General features: G+C 41.3%; 1 protein-coding gene across 10 annotated transcripts in view; it reads left to right on the forward strand.

Moving 5' to 3' along the window:
* Positions 1-19,701, forward strand: part of KIAA1217 (KIAA1217 ortholog) — a 362,749-nt gene that overhangs the window by 157,715 nt on the left and 185,333 nt on the right. Inside the window, exon 1 of one of the 10 annotated variants that reach the window (XM_054058358.1) lies at positions 803-935. The exons of 8 other annotated variants lie outside the window; for them this stretch is intronic. Coding sequence is in view for 1 of the 2 variants with exons in the window: in XM_054058355.1 (XP_053914330.1) it covers positions 3,422-3,440 (19 nt within the window). In the remaining variant the exon portion in view is untranslated. Of the gene's footprint in view, positions 1-802; positions 936-3,420; positions 3,441-19,701 lie in introns of those variants that run through there. One more of the 10 variants, XM_054058355.1, reaches the window with a different exon arrangement.

Here is a 19,701-nt window from a genome sequence, read left to right on the forward strand (position 1 = left end):
TGAGGAAATGAAGACAGAGAACATTGTGTTTTTAAAAACAAAACGAAACCCAAACTAACCCCCAAAATGAATGACTCCTCTATTTGCTCAGTTACTGAACTCAGCAGTCTGACAAGTGGGCTAATGCCCACCTTTCATCATTGCTGCAGACAATGCTGATATCGGGGTCTAGCATATGGTTTAGCTATTGATTTGGCTTCTGTTTAATTGAGATCTTCAAAATGAGATTGTTCCATACTGCACAGTGCACGTTTATACAGCCACTCAGTAAATATTTTGCCTTTTCCTTGCCTATTAATGAGAGCTGCTTGGAGTAGAGTTGTCAGGAGGCCATTACCACCTGAGCCTTTTTGTTGTTGTTTGTTTTCTGACTGTTGGCCCTGTTGTATGGGGTGAATTCCCAGATCTTGCCAAACTGTGTGGGTCTGATACAGAAATTTTCATTCAGCGTTCACAGCAAAAACAATCTGCTCACTATTGCCCTTAAATGTCACTGGTTTATTTACAAGATTGGCTTACAAAAATACACATACAGAGTGAGTGAAAACTTATTTCCTTACTAAAAGTGATCTTAGCAAAGAGCTTTCCGGACTTGAAAGGCAAGACAAGTAAGCATTATGCTATGACTTAGGTTTCTGCAGTAGAAAGTCTATTAAAACAGCTCGTAGAGATCTTATTTCTTAAATGGCTGTGTTGACCTTTAATAAAGGGCTAGTCAAAATTTTGGGAGGGAGGGTTGGTTTTGTGGGGTTTTTTTTTAGTTTGCGAGGTTGTTCCTGCCTGTAGATTGAGAGTTGCTTCCTTTTGCTGTTGAAAGCTGAGATTGGAAAGGAAGACTTACTGCAATCTATTTCAAGAATAGTCTGAGGAGGAAATTCCCTTCTTGTCGCTAATAGCTGGTGCGGAACACTCTGCTGGAGGAGGAGAATAGTTCAGTAAGTTAAAATTATATGAAGTTTTGATTTCATGCATCTTGTTATTACCTAGAAATATCATTGTCCGTATTGCAAACATAGTATCTTCTTTGTTGAGGGGTGGGGGAACTGTGATAGTGCTTTGATCTCAGATACTAATTTAGTGATATAGCCAGGGTTTCAGTTAGAAAAGAGAACAAAAGCAGATCAGCTGCAGCTTGTATGACAAAGCATCAGCCTAAACTGATGAGGTAACCTCTGAGAAACATCAGCAGTGCATTTCATTATCCAGTCGCTTGGATTGAGAGACAGAGGTAATTTTGCCCATCCATGCATCTGTGAAGTCCTTATTTTTTCAGATGTTTCAGGTTGCTTTAGGGTACTTCTATCAACTTTCAAATCAAGGGCTCTGTTTAAATATCAATAGCAGGGCAATTCAAAGCTCCCTCAAGGCAGAGCCAGATATCCTAGGTGAACATATTAGAATGATGGTGTTTGTCTAAATGCATTTCTCTTTCACTTTAATCGAAGGTAGAGAGGTGTTGAAGGAATACCTAATTCTGTACTTTATCCAGAAGCCTGTGCTGTCATGCTGGAAGCACAGCAGGCTGTGGTCAGTGGACCTGGAGGCGAGGTGAAAGCCTTTATACTCCTGCATTACACGGAGAAGGTGCTCCTGTTGCAGCAGTGTGTGTGCTGAAGAAGAGTGGGACCCCCTGAAGTCCCCTTGCCCCCATCTCATCCCCCATGGGGCTTGTGAGGGGAGGAGGAGCTTGGGTGAAGTGAAGCAAAGCTCAGGATCTCAGGCAGGTCGGGCATGATCCGTGCCTCCCTGTCTGTTCCTTGACTGTTGATAGGAAATCTGTTTTAATCCCAGTGGCTAGGGATCCACTGCTGCTTAGGGGCCCTTTGTAGAACTGTTGTACAGATGTCAAAGAGCCTGTGTACCCCAAAAGTCTTAAACTGTTGAAAATTCACATTTGTTCTCCTTTTGTTGTCCTAAGGAATTTGTCTGGTAAGCAAATTAGGGAGTTTCTTAAACTTCTGTGCAGTAGAACTCAAAAGAAAATAGTTATTTAAAAAAAAAAAAAAAAAAAAAAAGCTGGAGATAGAAGTATCTTTCACCAGATAATTTATTGAGGTATTCTCTGCAGCACCTTTCAAGGCAAAAAAATATTGATGCAGGTGTGAAGGCGTGAAGTGCCTTTGCCTGTGAAGCTGCTTGTACAGCCAGGTGTGCCATGATCACACACTGTCCCTGTCACGTATGTGCTAGCCTTTGAGAAGAGACACATGCTGGTCTTGAGTGTCTGATCCCATCCCATGTTCTGTTTTGGGACTCGGCCAAGTGGGGCTTATTTTCAATTTTATCTTCCACAGACAGTATCACCTGCTTTGGATTTCTTAAAGCTCTCTGCCAAATATGCATGCCAAAATGTGAAACTATTAATGTTCATTTCATTCATGCATCTGTTTAAGAAGACTATTATTCCTTTTAAATGAAAATAAAATATTTAACTGAGAGAGAGTTTCTGCAATCCATTTTAAAGTATCTTTTTTTTTTTTTACATTATGAGTAGTAGCCTGAAACCCATGCTAGAATTCAGTGGACTGTTATACCACACGCTGTACCGGAAGTTTTTGCTCTTCTTGATACAATTTATAACTTAGTTGATGATGAGCAATATAGAGAGGGAGAGATAATCTGTGAAACACACAGGTGTAGCATTAAATGTTTGCGAATGCAAGTGTATATATGGGATAGTTAGAACATGAATGAATGGAGAATGTCAGATTGTCTTCCAGCCTACCTATATGAATTTATAACTTATTTTGAAGTGTCAGATAACTAAAGGCTGCAGCATTTTCTTTATTTCACTTCTCTTATATCACTTTTATTTTACTCTAACTTTAGGCCTTTGTATTTCTTGCAAGTAAAAGCCCAAATTTCAACTTTTAAACTACACCTTAGACATTCAGGGATTCACTTGCCTTACTTTCATTTTTATCCTGCCATTGGAAATCCTGAAAGAAAACTGGTAATTTATCTGTAAAACATGTTGGGTGCTTTTAGTGCATTTCAAGTATTCAGAAATTTTACAATTATCTCTTCTTTTAAACAGAACTGCATCCATTTTCATTCCAAGTGCTGAGAAGTGGCACTGTAAGGCAATTCTTTTTGTACTTGTAAACAAGCTTCCATATGACAGTGCTTTGAAAGTGTTTTTTAAATTGTGCTACATCTGTGTCTGATGTTAAAAGCATTACAAAACAGCCAAACCCAAGCCCTCCTAACAGCCTCAAAATGCAGAATATGTATATATCTTATATATTCAGAACTGCCTATCTTTAATTTAAATAGCAAACATAAATGTCCCCCTAAGCTTTCTCCACAAGCTTTACTGCTTTATAGACTTCCTCTGCCAAACTTCTTTGTTCTTGCTTACAGTTTCGCTGGCTGGGCAGATACAGTCCTTCCCTTCCACACTCTGACCAGAGCTATTTGGATGTCACCTTGTCTACAGGGTAACATGACAAAATACCTTGTCTGTCTGTTTTGAAGCTGGGAGCACCTGGTGCCCCCCACCTTTGCACCTTATTTAATTGACTCTTGCCACCCTGCCCCAGGGCTGGTGCAGGCAGGGCTCCGGAGGTACAGTGGCACTGCTGAATGAACCACAGCAGCCAAACCCCACCTGTCTGTGGTGCAAGAAAAAATGTGTTTAATTTAGTGTTGGAGAGGCAGTACAGATAAGGGGTGCACTGTTGCTGCAGTCTGTAAGCAGGATGTGCACAATGCCTTTGAAGGGCAGGCTGATCATGCTGTGAGGTGGTGAAGTAGCAGAAACCACAACCTGGCACAGATTGAGTGGGGGTGGGTTTGTGCAAGGTATGTGATATTGTGAACACACTTGTACTGAATTTGTGTAAGGGTGGCAGAAGCTGTAAAGGCCCAGCAGCTGCATATTGTTAAATTAAGCCAATGGTGGGCTGAGAGAGACTAGGTCAGGAAAATAATACTGGTTTGAAGTTTAATAGGTGCACAGAGTTCACTAAAAAAGAAACCTTCATTACATTTTAAATTTTCAACTAATATATATTTAGAAATATTATGTTGAAGTAAATTATGGTGTCTTTTTAGGAGTCAGTAAGGCCTCATATGTATATAAAACAGAAGTTAAAACACATTAGTAAAGGTATGTATATGTGGGAACAACCTTATGGAGATATTACTAAGCTTTCGCCTTGACAGTTTAGCTTTGCCCCCCCAAAGTTAATGTATTGGGTTTTCAAGAGCTTTAAGTCAAAACTAACAGATTTTTTTACATTGTAATTTTGCAGCAAATTATGACTTTTATACAGACTGGTAAGAGGAAATCCAACCATCATTTGAAACCATGTGAAAATGAGTTTTACTTATTGTTTGCATTTAAATTTATTCTTATTTTATTTCCATGCTTATTGATTAATTTAAAGTATAATAATAAAAATTACAAGGTTATATTACAATAGCTAAATCTTGACAATTGTTCTGTAGGAAACAGACCATGTAAATGCAAAATCAGAATGGTGTGTTTTCCTAAAGTGGTACCATATGTTATTTGATTAACAAGTTGTAGGGATATTAGAAGATCTTGGCTGCTGGTAAGAAGGAGCATCTGTTTTTTAAGTCTTTTATCTAATATGTGTAAAGACTTTGCCAAGTCAAGCTTAAGCATTTTGGTTTGGGTTTGTTTGTTTGGTTTTTTTTCGATATATCAGCTATAAGTTCCTTGGGTATTTTTCTTTCTGTAGGCAACACCAATGTGTTCTTGGCATTTAAATCTAACCTCATCCTTGTGAAGAAAATGCAGTAATGTTAAGAAGTAATGCAGAATATCCCATATGCAAGTATTTTATGCAAGCAGTTCAAAATCCTTGCAGCATCACAGCTTGTATTTGGTGCAACAATTTAAGTTTTGTTTTGATTTTATCTTCAACCAGACATCAACCCCAGTAACAAAAGAGCATTTATAAAAGTTGAATTTTCCTTCAGAACTTAGCAGTTCACATTGATGGCAATGGAGTGAGTGTGCAAAATGCCACATGTGCATGCCTGCGTTGTCAGTGTAACTCCAAAAACAAGTGTCATGAGATCTTAAGTAGAGTTTAAGTGGTTAATCAATCTTATTATACTGGCTTGCAGCAGATTCTGTTGTGGTTTAGCCAGTTTTGCGGCTGTGTTGAGAGCCAACAGTCTCAGGCTTCACCCTGAGAACAAAGAGTGGACATTTTAAGTTGTTTCGTGCCTGCCTTATAGAGAATTTCTACTCCTCTCTGTTCAAGAAGATCACAGTTTGAGGTTTCCTAAACACAGCATCTAAGAATAACTTTAACTTTTCTTATCCAGGCCTCATAAATTTTTTTGACTTTTCTCTCAGATCGGGATCTTACCTTAGCAGTCTGCTTTGATGTGACTTCAGGCTTGAGGTTTGTGCACAGCTCTTTGCTCAGTTACTTGCAAGGAGTAGCAGGAACTGCTGAAGCAGGCACTGGCTGGTCATTAGATGCTGTAGATCACCAAGGAAGGTCATATGAACTCCAGAGAGCTGTGCTGGTTCCCTGTCTGCTGAATCCTACAGTGTCTCTCATTTATGCAGTGCTGCACATCATCCTATGTGGCTGTTTCAGTGGAGGAAAGCGGTAGTTGAGGTTAGATGAGGCTTTACAAGCCCCAGATTTAAATATCAAGAGACTTTCCTCTTGGTCTGAGGGAAACTGAGCACATCGACCCTTCAGAGTGGGCGCGAGCCTTTGGTACAAGGAGTAAGTACATCACAGAAATCATTTCTCTCAACATCTTTTTTTGGTGTGTGACTCAGGATTACGAAGAATAAGCTTTGTCTTGGATCCAGATGTAAACCGGCTGGGAATGTTTCTGTTATTGTTTGTCTGTCTGTTTTATAATTTGATTATGTATCGTCTGCCATGGGAGAGGGGTCTATCAGCGGGACCCCTCTAGGAGCAGCCTGTCTGCTCTCTCTCCTTTGGCACTCCCACTCTTTCTGCCAGCTACAGTTCTCAAGTGTCTCTGGAATAACTTCACCATCCCTGGTAATTCCAGGAGCCGTGTAGTTCTTGCCAAGCGGCCGAACCAGTGCAGAGCCAGCCGTTCGCCTTTGTCCCTTCTTTAAAAAATGTCACGCACCGCCACCTCGGAAATGCACGAGGGGTCCTGGATGGCCGCGACCCCCGCGGCCGGGGCTGTCCAGGAGGGGGCAGCAGCGCACCGGCTGCCGGGACCCCGCGCCGGGGCTGCCTCGGGCCCCTGCCCCCTACTCCCCCTGCCCCCTGCTGCCCCTACCCGCTGTTCCTCCTCGTCCTCTGCTCCCCCTGCCCTCTGCTCCCCCCTGCCCCCTACTCCCCCTGCCCCCTGCTGCCCCTACCCGCTGTTCCTCCTCATCCTCTGCTCCCCCCTGCCCTCTGCTCCCCCCTGCCCCCTACTCCCCTTGCCCCCTGCTGCCCCTACCCGCTGTTCCTCCTGCCCCCTGCTGCCCCTGCCCCCTACTCCCCCTGCCCTCTTCTCCTCCTGCTCGCTGCTCCCCCTGATCCTCTATTCCCTTTGCCCTGTGCTCCTCCTGCCCTCTGCTCCCCCGATCCTCCATTACCCCTGCCCGCTGCTCCCTCTGCCCTCTGCTCCCCCCTGCCTCCTTGCCCACGCCAATACCAGGTGCAGGGAGCACACAGGACATGTTTTTGCGTGTTCTTCTTTTGGGGCTCATTTTATTTCCATGAAGATTAGAAGGTCCAGTCCTGTTCAATATCTTTATCAATGACCTCGATGAAGGCATTGAGTGCACCCTTAGCAAGTTTATAGATGACACTAAGGTGGGTGGTAGTGTGGATTTGCTGGAGGGTAGGGAGGCTCTGCAAAGGGATCTCAACAGCCTGGACCGCTGGGCCGAGACCAATGGCATGAGGTTCAACAAGGCCAAATGCCGGGTCCTGCACTTGGGGCACAACAACCCCGTGCAGCTACAGACTGGGGGAAGAGTGGCTGGAGAGCTGCCCAGAGAAGGACCTGGGGGTGTTGGTTGACAACTGACTGAACATGAGCCAGCAGTGTGCCCAGGTGGCCAAGAAGGGCAATGGTATCTTGGCTTGTATCAGAAACGGCATGACCAGCAGGTCCAGGGAGGTGCCTGTACTCGGCACTGGTGATACCACACCTCGAATCCTGTGTTCAGTTCTAGGCCCCTCACTCCAAGAAGGATGTTGAGACTCTGGAGCCTGTCCAGAGAAGAACAACCAAGCTGGTGAAGGGGCTGGAGAACAGGGTCTTACGAGGAACCGCTGAGGGAACTGGGGTTGTTTGACTTTGAGAAGAGGAGGCTGAGGGGAGACCTTATTGCTCTCTACAGCTACCTGAAAGGAGGTTGTGGAGAGGAGGGAGCTGGACTCTTCTCCCAAGTGACAGGACAAGAGGGAATGGCCTCAAACTGTGCCAGGGGAGGTTCAGACTGGATATCAGGAAAAAATTTTTCACAGAAAGGGTCATCGGGCACTGGAACAGGCTGCCCAGGGAGGTGATTGAATCACCTTCCCTGGAGGTATTTAAAGGAAGGTTAGACAAGGTACTCAGGGACATGGCTTAGTGGCAGATAAGAACGGTTGGCCTCAATCTAAGAGGTCTTTTCCAACCTGGTGTTTCTGTGATTCTGTGAAATGCAAATTTAGTAAGTGTTTTGCGTGTTGTTAATATCTCTATTAACAAAGTTTGATTTCTCTGTTCATCTGTTTTCCTCTTACTGTCGTTAGAAGGTTGCACTTTGAAGCTGCAAAGGAAGTTTTGAAACAGGCAGTGGGTGGAGAGCAACTAATTTTCTCAGTGCTTTGGGACTTTCCATGTTTGTTTAATTTTGGAAAGATTGCCTGTATTTCATTGGCAGGATATTGAGCACAGCCGTCTGATGACCACAAAGTGAAAAGCTAGGACAAGTCTTAAGATGAAGTAGCAAGACAGGAAGCAATTTAGCTTTCCTGCTGGGCTGTGTGCTTTAAGGGACTGCAGCTTCAGCACCTGAGGAGGTGGGTGCTTGCTTTCCCTAGACGGAGTCTTACTGATGCTGAACAGGCTTCAGGTGTTGTAAACCCCCAACCCAGCTGTCTGCCTCTCACTAGTCCAACTATCTATTCTGTCCAGCTACCGACAGCTTTGAAGTATCAGCCTTTTAACTGTTCTTTAATCTCTACGTACACAATAGCTTTTCTTGATTTGTTTTCCACAGGGGGCTATAAAGGACAGAAAAATATATGTTGTCAGCAAAATACATTGATGATGATGAGCCGAGTGATGAGAGAAGAAACAGCTAAGTAGGCAATTACAGCATGCATGTGTGTGTGTTCGTGTGAGAGGAAGAAATGTTACCTTCTCAGTGTGGTGCCATATACTGCACAGACCTGAGATCCCAGCACTGCTCAGCAGAGCCTGGCGTGGATGCCGCGATGTGTCTACGTGGATTGGGGTCAAACTGTAGAAGGAAGTGCTGTTTGCAACTCTTTGGGCACAGCCACAACAAATGCTTATGAAATGTTATGGACAGAAGTTTAAGAGCAGGCTTCATGCTTGTGTTTTCAAAGTTTGGCCTGGAGTCGTGCAACAACACCATCTGGTATGGGATTGCAAATAGAAATGTAGTGCGAGGGGAAGACAGACGTCAGCTTGTAAAACTGCATTGTGTGATGGTGAGAGTCTCCTTAGAATATGCTCTTGGTTGGGTTGCTTTATTTTAGGAGAGAAGTGTTTAAAAAACTGATTGTCTAGGCTGTTGGCAGCAAAATAGAGTGACAAAAAGTGTCGGGCAAAAATAGAAATAGGAAGGTCTTCATACAGAGAATCAGGAACATAAGCCTAAAATTTAGAATTTAATATATGCTTGGCTCTTGAGGAAAACAGTCTACATGAGACTCACTCACTGTCAAATATGTTGTGGAAATTAAAAGATAATTTGAAGATACTTCCATATATAGAGAGTAGATGTTTTCACAAATAAAAAATTAATTATATTTTATTCTCAGAACTATTTAAGGAAGTGTTACACCATCCAAAAACCACATGTGCAGATGTTTTCAATATCCCCTCACTACCTCCAATAGAGAGCTGCCCACTGAACAATCAGTGCTCTGCTCCACCTGTGTGTGAGTTACTCCTGTAACATTGGCCTTATATACATTGGGCATTTATTCTACTGTGTACACTGTTCTACAGTCGTGGAGAGACATCTCAGGAGACTATTTCACCCCATCCTAAAACTGGCATCTAGAATGAGTAGGATGAGTAAACTTCAGCAGGTTACTGTTCACCACTGTGGTTTACTAGGCAAATGGCTTACACTAGTTGCTTCCATTTTTGATGGCTGAGACTAGGTGAGGTGAGACTTGGTGAGGTTGCCTTCACTTCAGAAGAAGGAAGCTCTGGGATTCTTTGGTGGTACCTAAGGAGAATTTTTGCAGATGGGCTTAAAGCAGCTGTAGAACAACAGATGCTTCTGCTAGCTTCTAGCCACCTTCACAGGTCAGTGTGCAGGGGCCCTGTCTCCTGCAGAGGCCAGGTTTGGCTGCCCTGATCAAAGAGCAGTATGCAAAGATTGCTTATGCAAGGTGTTGTGAACTGTGTGTGCCTCACACCCATGAAGCTTTTGTGTTTTGTTTTGATTTTTTTAACCACTTCAGATTTTCTGGGTCAAGAGTTACTGAGATACATCACTGTAGATTATGTCATATGTGCATCATTCTGAAAAACAGTATTTAATCATGCAAATAAAATGTTTATGAAGAGTCTTCTCCAACATACGCCAGCAGCTCCCTGTTACTTCAGCAGCTACGAGTATATGACACGCTTTACAAGTCTAATATGTTTCTGCAGTTAATACAGAATTGTGTAATCTCAGGTAAGAAACTGCCATTGCTTCCCCGCAAGTTTGATAATTCAGTAAGAACTGTATTCTAAGGTATTTGAAAATCTAATGAGATTCTAGATGGGCCTCTTTCAAGTCAGCTAGTCATAACGCTCCTTGAGAAATTGCTAGTAAAAAGTTTCTTACTGTGCTTAGCTGCTTAATAAAAGTGTATTATTCTTTGTCCTTGAAAAATCTCCTGACTAACAACAACAACAAAAAAAAGTTTTCTGTTTTCTTGGAACAGAAAAGCAAGGAGGTGGTTAGATATCTCAATAAGGTAAGGGAATAGTAAAGTAAATTTACAAAGAACTAGAGGGAGAATATGTCTGATGCCTTTATGGAGAGGTTGTGTGCATTAGAGTGGATGGATATTTCATGCTTCTAAATAAGCAGAGTGCCAATGATCCTACTACTACCAGATCCCAGTACACTGCGGAGTACTGTGCACTTATCTGCCCAGCCTTGCCTGCCCTTACCCTCGGTGCCATATCCCAGAAAGATGGGGAAGGGCAAGAGTGGCTTGGTGCTACTGGGGTAGCACCTAAAGTCCTCCAGAGTGGCCTCTTAGTAGTGGGGAGTTAATGAGGGAGAAAAGATGATCTCCGCCTCTCAAAGTTGTACAGAACCCTTGTTCAAATAGTTTAATAGCATTCTGACACTTGGTGGTAGCCAAAGCTTTGGACATTTAAGCTACGTAAGATTAACCCTGCATTGTCCACCACCCCTGTGGAATAGCTGAAGCACTGCAAATTCATTCTCTAGCTTCCACTACAGTAACTCTCCTGTGTAGACAAATGTTTCAGGCCATTTACAACAGATGAGATGATGACTTAATATATTGTATGCCATTCATTCTCTCCCATATCCTCACTCCAGGAGATATCCATACGATTCTCACTACACAGCAGAGTGTTTTGATTAGGTCTGGGGTTGTTATTTTTCTGTTGTAATGTAAGTGCTTCTGTTTCTTTATGTTTAGGACATATGACAAAGTGGTACTGTCAGCATTAGGGCTTCTTGTACCTCGTCAAGTGTAAGAGCAGTCATAGCAGGTCAGACCAGAGGTCAAGCCCAACAACCATTGGTGATGGTTACCTAGGGAAGAATACAGGATTAAAGACAGTATATGGTGATACTTCTGGAATATCCTCCCAGCTTCTTGCAATATATGATTAAGAGTTTACTTGAAAGAAATAATAAAACAATGCCCTTTTTTAACAGTGCTCAATAGAAATTTTTGGCCATTAATTTGGGTGTTTTTTTATTTTTTTAAACTCTTGTAAACTCAGCAACTGCAGTGCCCTACAGCAAGAAGTCCACCAGCTTATCAATACTTCCATAGTGCTCTGTGAAATTAATATTCATATCTATGTATTTTTAAATTATTAGCCTACTTGTTTAATTTGATAACCCTAGAGTCAGTATTGAGACAACGAACAGTCTTTCCCTATTCAGCTTCTCTCTGTCACTCATGTTTATAGACCTCAAACAAATGTTTGAATCATCTGTTTTCAGAATGGAGAGTCCTACATAATTTAGTTGTTGCTTGTACAGAAACTCTTCCATAACTTTGATCATCTATGCTGCCTTTTTCTTAACATTTGTATTTCTGCTGTATCTTCTTTGACCTGGAGGGAATTAAAACTGCATGCAATATTCAAAATGTGGGTAGGCTGTGGATTTGTGCAGTAGCATAATAATATCTGTCTTGTTTGCTATTCTTTTCCTAGCATTTTCTAATATCTATTTGTTTTTTTAATCACTAATGAGCACTGAGCTGAAGTTTTTCTAGAATTATTGCAACCTCAAACTCTCTTTTAGAGTGGTAATAATTTGTTCAAAGTCTATGTGCATCACTTTCCATTTATCTACATAGGATTTCATCCCTCATTTTACTGCCTAGTCAGTGAATCTTGTGCAGTCTCTTCTTCATAATCAGACCTTGTCTCTAATTTCCTGAGTATCATCGTGTTCTCAGCAAGCTCTACCACCTCACTTATACCTTCTTTCCAACTCATTAATATTGAGAGCTGCCTGGACCAGTGCATTTTCTGTGGTGACACTGGTAATCTCCATCCCCTTGGTAATTTGGCTTTTGTTCCTATAGGGTCTTTCCTATCTTTAGTCCATTTCTTATCAACGGGAGGATCTCTTCTCTTTGTTTCTCTACGAAGAGATGTTGCTACATGCCCTGTGGAAATCCCAGGAAATGGTATCTGCTGTCTGTTCTCTCACATGTCTGTTCTCTCACTGGGCTGGGAAAAGGAAATGCAGTTCTGCTTCTGCTTTCCACGACCCATATGATCCCTTGTTTCAGGTTCGCTTTGCAGCATTGAATTATTAATTTAACAAGACCACATTGGGTTTTGCTACTTGCCTAACACGTTGTCCACATGTAACGTGTCAAGAGTCGTATTGGGGAGTGACACACACTGCTTTCTGAAGTTCAGGGGAAGTGTTTATGGTTCTTATTTTAGCTCCATCAGCAAAAGGAAATTACAAGTGATAGTGCTTCTGTGGCTGAATTTGTGGTTTATTGAAAACTGTGGCAGAGCCCACAAGATGAGGAGAGAAAATAATGTCTGATTTTAAATTTCAGCTGTTGGCTGCAGCTGCAGCTTTCAGAAAGCTTTTCAGCCTGGTTCCTGCCCCATTTTCTCCTAGCTTCCTTTTACTGCAAAAGGAAGCTATATTGTGACACTGAACACTCTGTGACTTAGGTTTTTTCAGTACATAAGCAACTTAGACTTTAAATGGTATGAGTTTGAGTATAGGCATTATCAGATGTACATTATTTAAGAAGGGGGTGAAGATACAAAAAAATTTAATTCACTTTTTAAAATCTGAATGTGTAGCAACATATTAGGTATTTAAAAAAAGAATAGAAGATGAGTGATTTAAGCTGTCTGCAAGAGACTGAGTTTTTATGTTTATGTTTTATTGACATGTCACTCCCTCAATGAACTAATAGCCTCAGAATTCCCAGTTACTTGCAATATATCAAATAGGGCTGCTACATTCTTATGACTGGTGACAACTTCTGAAGATGAAGGGAAATCAGTCTTTAACCAAATAAGGAATCCCTCCAGTATGGAAGTCCCATGCTGATGAAGACAGCTGAGGAACTGAAAACATGCTACCTTTCAACAACGGAGGCTTTATTCATGTCTTGGAAATGCTCCTGAGATTTGCATGGAGCTATGAGGAAAACGTATTCAGTGATGATTTGCAAAGCACTGCCTCAGTGTTAATAGCTGTGACTAAAATAAGTACAGTGTAAGACAGTATTGAAAATGGACCTCATGCTGCCCAGGAAGCCCAGTGTGGCCTTTTATTTGAGAGGAATATTTCTCAGACTCTTAAAGTTAGAAGACCACCCAGTCTTTTCCTTGCAGGGTGGGAAAAACAAACAAATTACCTTCTTTGATGGTTGGGAAAAGAAAGTGATTGATAATTACTGCCTGTAGCATTTTACCCCCTAATCGTGGTATTCAGCCTGTGTTTTCTGTCTGGGTTCAGTCACTACTTTAGAAAACTATTCCGATTTTATTTAGGTGTTTCAAGTGATGTGAGACTTGTAAAGCCCTCTGCCCTACATTCCATTCTGCAGACCATCTTCTGCACTTACATTTACTCCCACAGTCCTGGATAGAGGATAGCTCTGGATAGAGCTTCTCTACCAGGATCCAGCTATTTTTTATTTGAGCTCTTATGGCAAGACTCCTTGAAAAAAAGCAGACTTAAAGACATTGAAGGAAAACTACCCAGGGGTTGCAAACTCATCCTTTGCTTACACAATACCCGCTTCCAAGGGCATTTGTGCGTTACTGTCTTCTGTGAGAGAGGATTTATAGGAGCTTATAAAACTGAAATGAGGGCATGTAGGTAATATTGGCAACTTGTCTCCAAGAGATTTTGTTACTTTTTTCCTTCTAGTTCTTTGCCCAGAATTTCCTCCAGTTGGCTAAAGGATTCTAGCTGCAGTCTTGAAGTACTACATTTTAATGCCAGTTGTAGAGCAAAAAAAAAGCACAAGAGGGAAAAAGTGTGAATTTATATTGGACTTTGTCATTTATGAAAGGCAATAAGACTATTAAGACAATAGTATGAAAATCATACATAAAATGGAATAAATCACCAAGTTATACTTTTGCAGATGAGTCTTGGAAATCAGAGTAGTGGAGTATAGGTGTATGCATCAAAGCTGTCCATATTACCAATTAGTATTTAATAACCTTTTATTTGGATTGAAGGAAAACCCGTCATTGTCATTACTCACTGCCTGTTCCTTATCCTCAGCTACACTGCATGTAAAGGCATGTGCTATATTATGAGAGATATTTGTATACCTCAGTGCAGACTTGCAGTTTGTAAAGGAAGATAACGAAAACAATGTCATTTTATGTTGTCACTGGAGAGCTCAGCTGTGAGTCATCACCTTGTTTGAAAAGATTTTTTAAGAAATACAACACAGTTGGACTTAAGATGTCTTGGGTTATGCATTTATTCATGAGAGAGACAGAGGCTTTACCTCTGAATAAGCTTAAACCTTATATGACACCTTTCTGTGCTGACATTGCTCATTCTTGCCTTCACTCTAGGCAATTCTATGTGCTTCCTGGTGCCTGACGAGATGGATCATTGTTACTTTTCCTCACTTTCTATCTTCTGCAAAAGTGTTGCAGAGAAGGAGCAGACTTCCCCTTGTAGGAGAAATAGGATTTGATACCTGAGTCATGTCACTGTGGCTTGCGCAGGGCTTGGACATTTTGCCCTTGCCAGACCTGAAGCACGCTCTCCCTTGTGGGGAAGAGGTAGCCATGGCCACAGGCTCCTTGCAGCAGCCTCCGAAAGTGCCTCAGCCTCATACCCCTTTTCCCGGGGGTTCTGTGCTGTCTTGCAGCATCCAGCTGCTGCAGTGGTGTTTTCAGAGGTGAACTTAGGTTGCATACCTCTTTATTACTGTTAGTTGTATTAAGTTCAGAACAGGCTCTGATAATCCTGCTAGCTGTACTGCAAGGAGGAGATGGGAATAGTAGAAATAAAGTGAAGAGAAGACTTGTTTTCCAAGATGAAAACAAATAATGCAAGTCTTCAGGAGTTCAGCTCATGTGAGTGATCAAGGAGGAGGCTGTGAGGTGGCTTTCCCACCGAGTGCAGGTTCTACAGCACCAGTAGGTCTGGCTGACAAAGGGGGAGTAAGTACGATTGCTGGAAACTGAAGTTAAGTCAATTTTACCCTGAAGAAACAAGAAGCAGTTTCTTAGTGCTGAGGGTAATTAAACATCAGTCAATTAACTCTAACATAATCTGTGAAATGAGAATGGGTATATTTGCAAAACCATGTTAGCCCCAGGTGCAGCAAGAAAGCTTGTATTCATGGAGGTGTTTGTTGCAGGGTGGAGGGTTGTGGCAGTCCCACTGCTGCTGGACGCAGTGTGCCAGAGCCATCAGCTCCATGAGCCACCTTTGTGGGCCTGCTTGCTGAAATACTCTCAAATAACACACTTGTAGCACTGGCAGCTCTGTATTAAAGACAGTGATTATAATCAACTGTTGCACTTCAGCTTTTCAGCTGGTAATCTGCAGTGTTGAGGAGCATTTGCCCTCCTCCATGTACATCAGGCTAGGTATGTTTTCAGGTGCTTTTCTTATTCCCCTTCAGGTTTTTTTTCATGCATAAGAGACTGACTGTGCTGGAGAGTGTGACTGGCTGTGTGCACCACAGTTTTGAGGTTAGGATAGTTTGGAGGGGTTTTTTAAGGTGGATGTCTGATCTGGGAAATTAAAGGTAGAGGAAAAAACTTTCATCAAGGTTAAGTCATTTGGGAGCTTGATGTCTTTCACTTTGGTATGCTGATCATCTGGGTAGATCTCATTGCATGTGTGGTGTGGTTTGAAACAAGCGCTAGTGCAGATACAGCTTTGGTCTCCTGAGATCAGTAATGTCATCTTCTTCATCTCATTTAAGTATTTGGCCTTCATGTGAGGACTCCACATCAAATTTAATGGCTTGTGATAGATGGGAAGTTGGACAAGATAATCAAATAGTCCCTGTTGCCCTAAAGTCATGAATCGTAAATACTGAAGAGTGAATTAATAAGCATGCATTACAGCAGAACAGATTGGGCAGGCCTGAGAAAGGAGTGCCTCTGCTGTCAACTCTGATTGTTTTCTTGCTAATCATCTGTCTTAATGATAGCACCAGTATGGTCTGGGAAGGGCAAAGAGGCGCTTTTGAAGGAACAGGATGTACATGCTGTTGAACAGGTCACTGATGCATTTACAAATTGTAAGTTCTACACTAGCTAGAGATGGTGCTCTACCAGGAGTAGAATCAGAAGCTTTACAAACCACAATTTATGACCATCCATGCTGGATTAGAAATCAGATCTGCATGGAAACAAAGCTGTAAGATTTTATTCTGCTCGTCTTTATCTCTTCTCAGACATTCAGATTGTCATTTGCTGTGTAGTACTGCCTTTGTGGCAGAAGACAAGGAGAAACTGCAATAAGAACAATTAAAAATGCCCAACTAATTAAGTCACAGTGGCTCTGACCTCTCGCATGATTTTAATCTGAGTCTCAGAAAAAATCTGGTTCTTACCAGTGACATTGTGGAGGAAAGTCAAATACATGATTTCGTACAGCCCAGAAATTGATAAAATGAATAAAGTTCACAGAACTGTGACTTTTTGAGAAAGATCATCATCATGAATTGTGTGAGTGCTCTGGGTTGGCAATACCAGTGCAATTGTGCTAATTTCTAAAAATTATTTAATACTTAATTTAAAGTATTCTTTTGTGGTAAAATATTTATCAGAATTGCCAGTTGATAGGTAAGCAGTTATGGTAATCACAACATAACTTGAACTGTTATATGATTTCTGGACCTAGGTTCCACCAAAATACACTTTGCATTTCCTATTAATTCAAGTATTCACCTAAAAGCTGTATAAGGTCCATGTGTGCTTGGTAAGAGCTGAAATAAAGTCTCTCTCATATTTCTTTTAAAGTATAATTCTACTTTGCAGAGAGCAATTCTTGATACTTCTGATAACTAAAGTATGCCAGCTCGTACATTTACAACGAGGTCCAGCAGACATCCATGAAAACAGCAATAGTCAGTGTTTCAGGTGTTAAGTCTGTTGTTCTGGCACTGCTAAAAATTTGGACCTATTCACATCCAGACTCTCACAAGAGCTCTGTTTGAGTGAATACATCCAGAAGGGAACTTATCAAAACCAAAATATTTTACACTGGGGAGAAATATAATTTGAATGTACAGCAGATGGACTTAAAAGTGACTTTTTCCTCTCCATTTCTTTCACCTGTCTCAGAAACAATTCCCAACACTGTTCCTTGCCACCCACATATTGCTTCTTATTTGATTAAACCCCAGTGATTGAAACTTCTGTGATGTAAGGCATTTTCCTTTTACAGAGTTATTTTTTTTGGTACTTTACAAAAACAGATGTTCATATTTTCTATTTCTGTGTTTGCAGGTTGATCTCATTCCTTACCACAGGTGATCCTGTATGGGAAGTGCGATGAGTGCAATGGTAGGCCAGACTGGCAGGCTTGAGGAGGAGCTGTAGTGTGCCAGGGTCTTCAGTTCAAAGTTGACTCTGCTGGTGGCAATGTACTAATATTAATGTTAGCTTGGGACAGTGGGATGACAACAATGGGGGGTATAAAAATTCTGAAATAAGGTGTTGCATTAGATAAGTCAGAAACATGCATCATGTAATTATGCTCATTTAGCTCTGTTCCATCTTACATTGGGCAGTGGGAAGAGAAGTCCTGTTAATGTGTATCTAGAGTTAGCTTTGTTGGGATTGTCCCAAATTAGCCGATAGAGTTATGGATGAAAGACAAGATTTACCTTTTTTTTTTTCCTTCTCACTTGAATGATAGCACTTCTTTGTAATGACCACAGTCTTTTTTCTTAGTTTGATTTAGGGCATGCACAAGTGTTTACTGCTTTCAGACCTTTCCATTTATTTAAAAAATTGGAGGGGAAGAAAGGAAACAGAAATAAAACTTGGGAAAAAAGTAAACCTAACCTATTTAACCTGATGTAAGTGTCCAGTTGTGAAAGTTGTGAGTTTGAGCAAAATGACTTTCAGAGTGAGTGAAGGATGCTTTGTTACTTGGAGATGTGTAGCACAGTGCTTGTTGATGGGAGGTGGGCTGGGACACTGCACCTTCCTTTGGCAATGTCAAGTTGCAGGCAATTACAGCTGCTCCCCAGAGCTCCATCTGAAATGGAATTGGAAAGATAAATATATCTTCTGCCTGAATATCTCATGTTCAGCCTCTTCATGACTCTCTTTAATATCTGTTCTAGTTATTAAGGCTAGTGGTAGCTCTTGGCACCACTGTCAGTCTCTGAACGGCTCTGAAGAGCTGAAACCTGTAGGTCTGACAAGCCATGATGAAAGTCTGTTGTGGAGCTGTGTAGAGAAGCTCATACTTATTTTTTCTTTATTTTCCTTCAGCTGGAGTGTTACCATTTCACTCTTTGGGCTAATTTTTTCTTGCAAGTATGAGAATTCTTAACTGAACTTGAATGTGCAGAGCATAAATACTGAAACTCTCCACAGATACTTTAATAGCAGAGGTAATTTCATGATAAATAATCCCAGAGGTTGTATTAGATTGTTTGTCATTATAAATTTTAAAATAAACTTCAGATGTTTCCTTTTGTTTAACCACTGAATAGTTTAACCACTCTCCTTACATGAGAAATAGGACCCAGTTCATTGAAATCCCTTACTAAGATGATGAGACCAAATGTTCATAAAGCCCCTCTCCACATTTTAAAAATCTGTGATTCCTTGTTGTATAATACCAAATCAGTAGATAATAGTGTAAAATTCTTTCCCCCTAGATCTACTTGCATAGATTCCTATTGATACACTTCAGAGATTATTTTTTTTCATATTGCTTGTACAAGATAGTGGCTATTATAGCTATTATATAATTTCTGATAATATATATACCTGAACATAGTCCTTTACTTTTAGGAGTAAGCCTATTTTAGTTTTAAGTATTGAGAGACCACACCAAGGCCCGCAGTGAACTCACTGAGCACAAACTAGAACGGAGATGTGCTCTAATTAATTCCAGCACTGAAGCTGCTCTCTTCTGGCCGAGGTGGAAATTGGAGTTTCACCACCCTTAGTGATGTTTTTCCGTAGTTAGTTAAAGTTCCTTTCTCCATTTCAGATCCGGATGGTTGGTAGCAAATCATCACCCATAACTCCCTGGTGTGCAGGGGAGTTTTCCTGACAGGCTGGAGCATCCTCGTGAGGCTTCCCTCCTCCAGGGCAGGCCTGAGTGATCTCTGGCTGTGTAATAGCTTGGAGAGGTGCTGTGGTGTGACCTGCTCATAATTCCTCCCACTCTTCTACCTCACCACTTGAAGAGGGCTAATATTTATTTTGTTTCTGTACTACGGTAGGCTAGACAGTATCAGCTGGTTCCTACAGAGTATATTGATGATGTTTTTCTCAGTGTTTACATGATTTCACATGGACATTGAGACAGGTCTTTAATTATGGGGTGCTTCTTCTGATTTAACTATTAATTATTAACTTCCCATTTTTTTAGTTGGCAATAATTGCTAGAACCATGTAGCGATTGTTGCATATTATGTTTGACTAATTGAGCACAGCCAGTATTTGTTAATTGTTCTTTTTATGCATATGCTAAACCCAGAAGTGTTTAAGTTGCTCTGGGACATTAATTTTAAACTCAATTATAAAGGCATAACCTGTTAGCAATTATTCTTCATGCATTGTTTTGATATTGATGGGTCCAGATCTGAGCAAAGTAATTAAAAG

The sequence above is a fragment of the Cuculus canorus genome, chromosome 2, assembly GCF_017976375.1.
Source record: "Cuculus canorus isolate bCucCan1 chromosome 2, bCucCan1.pri, whole genome shotgun sequence".
Lineage (NCBI taxonomy): Eukaryota > Metazoa > Chordata > Aves > Cuculiformes > Cuculidae > Cuculus > Cuculus canorus.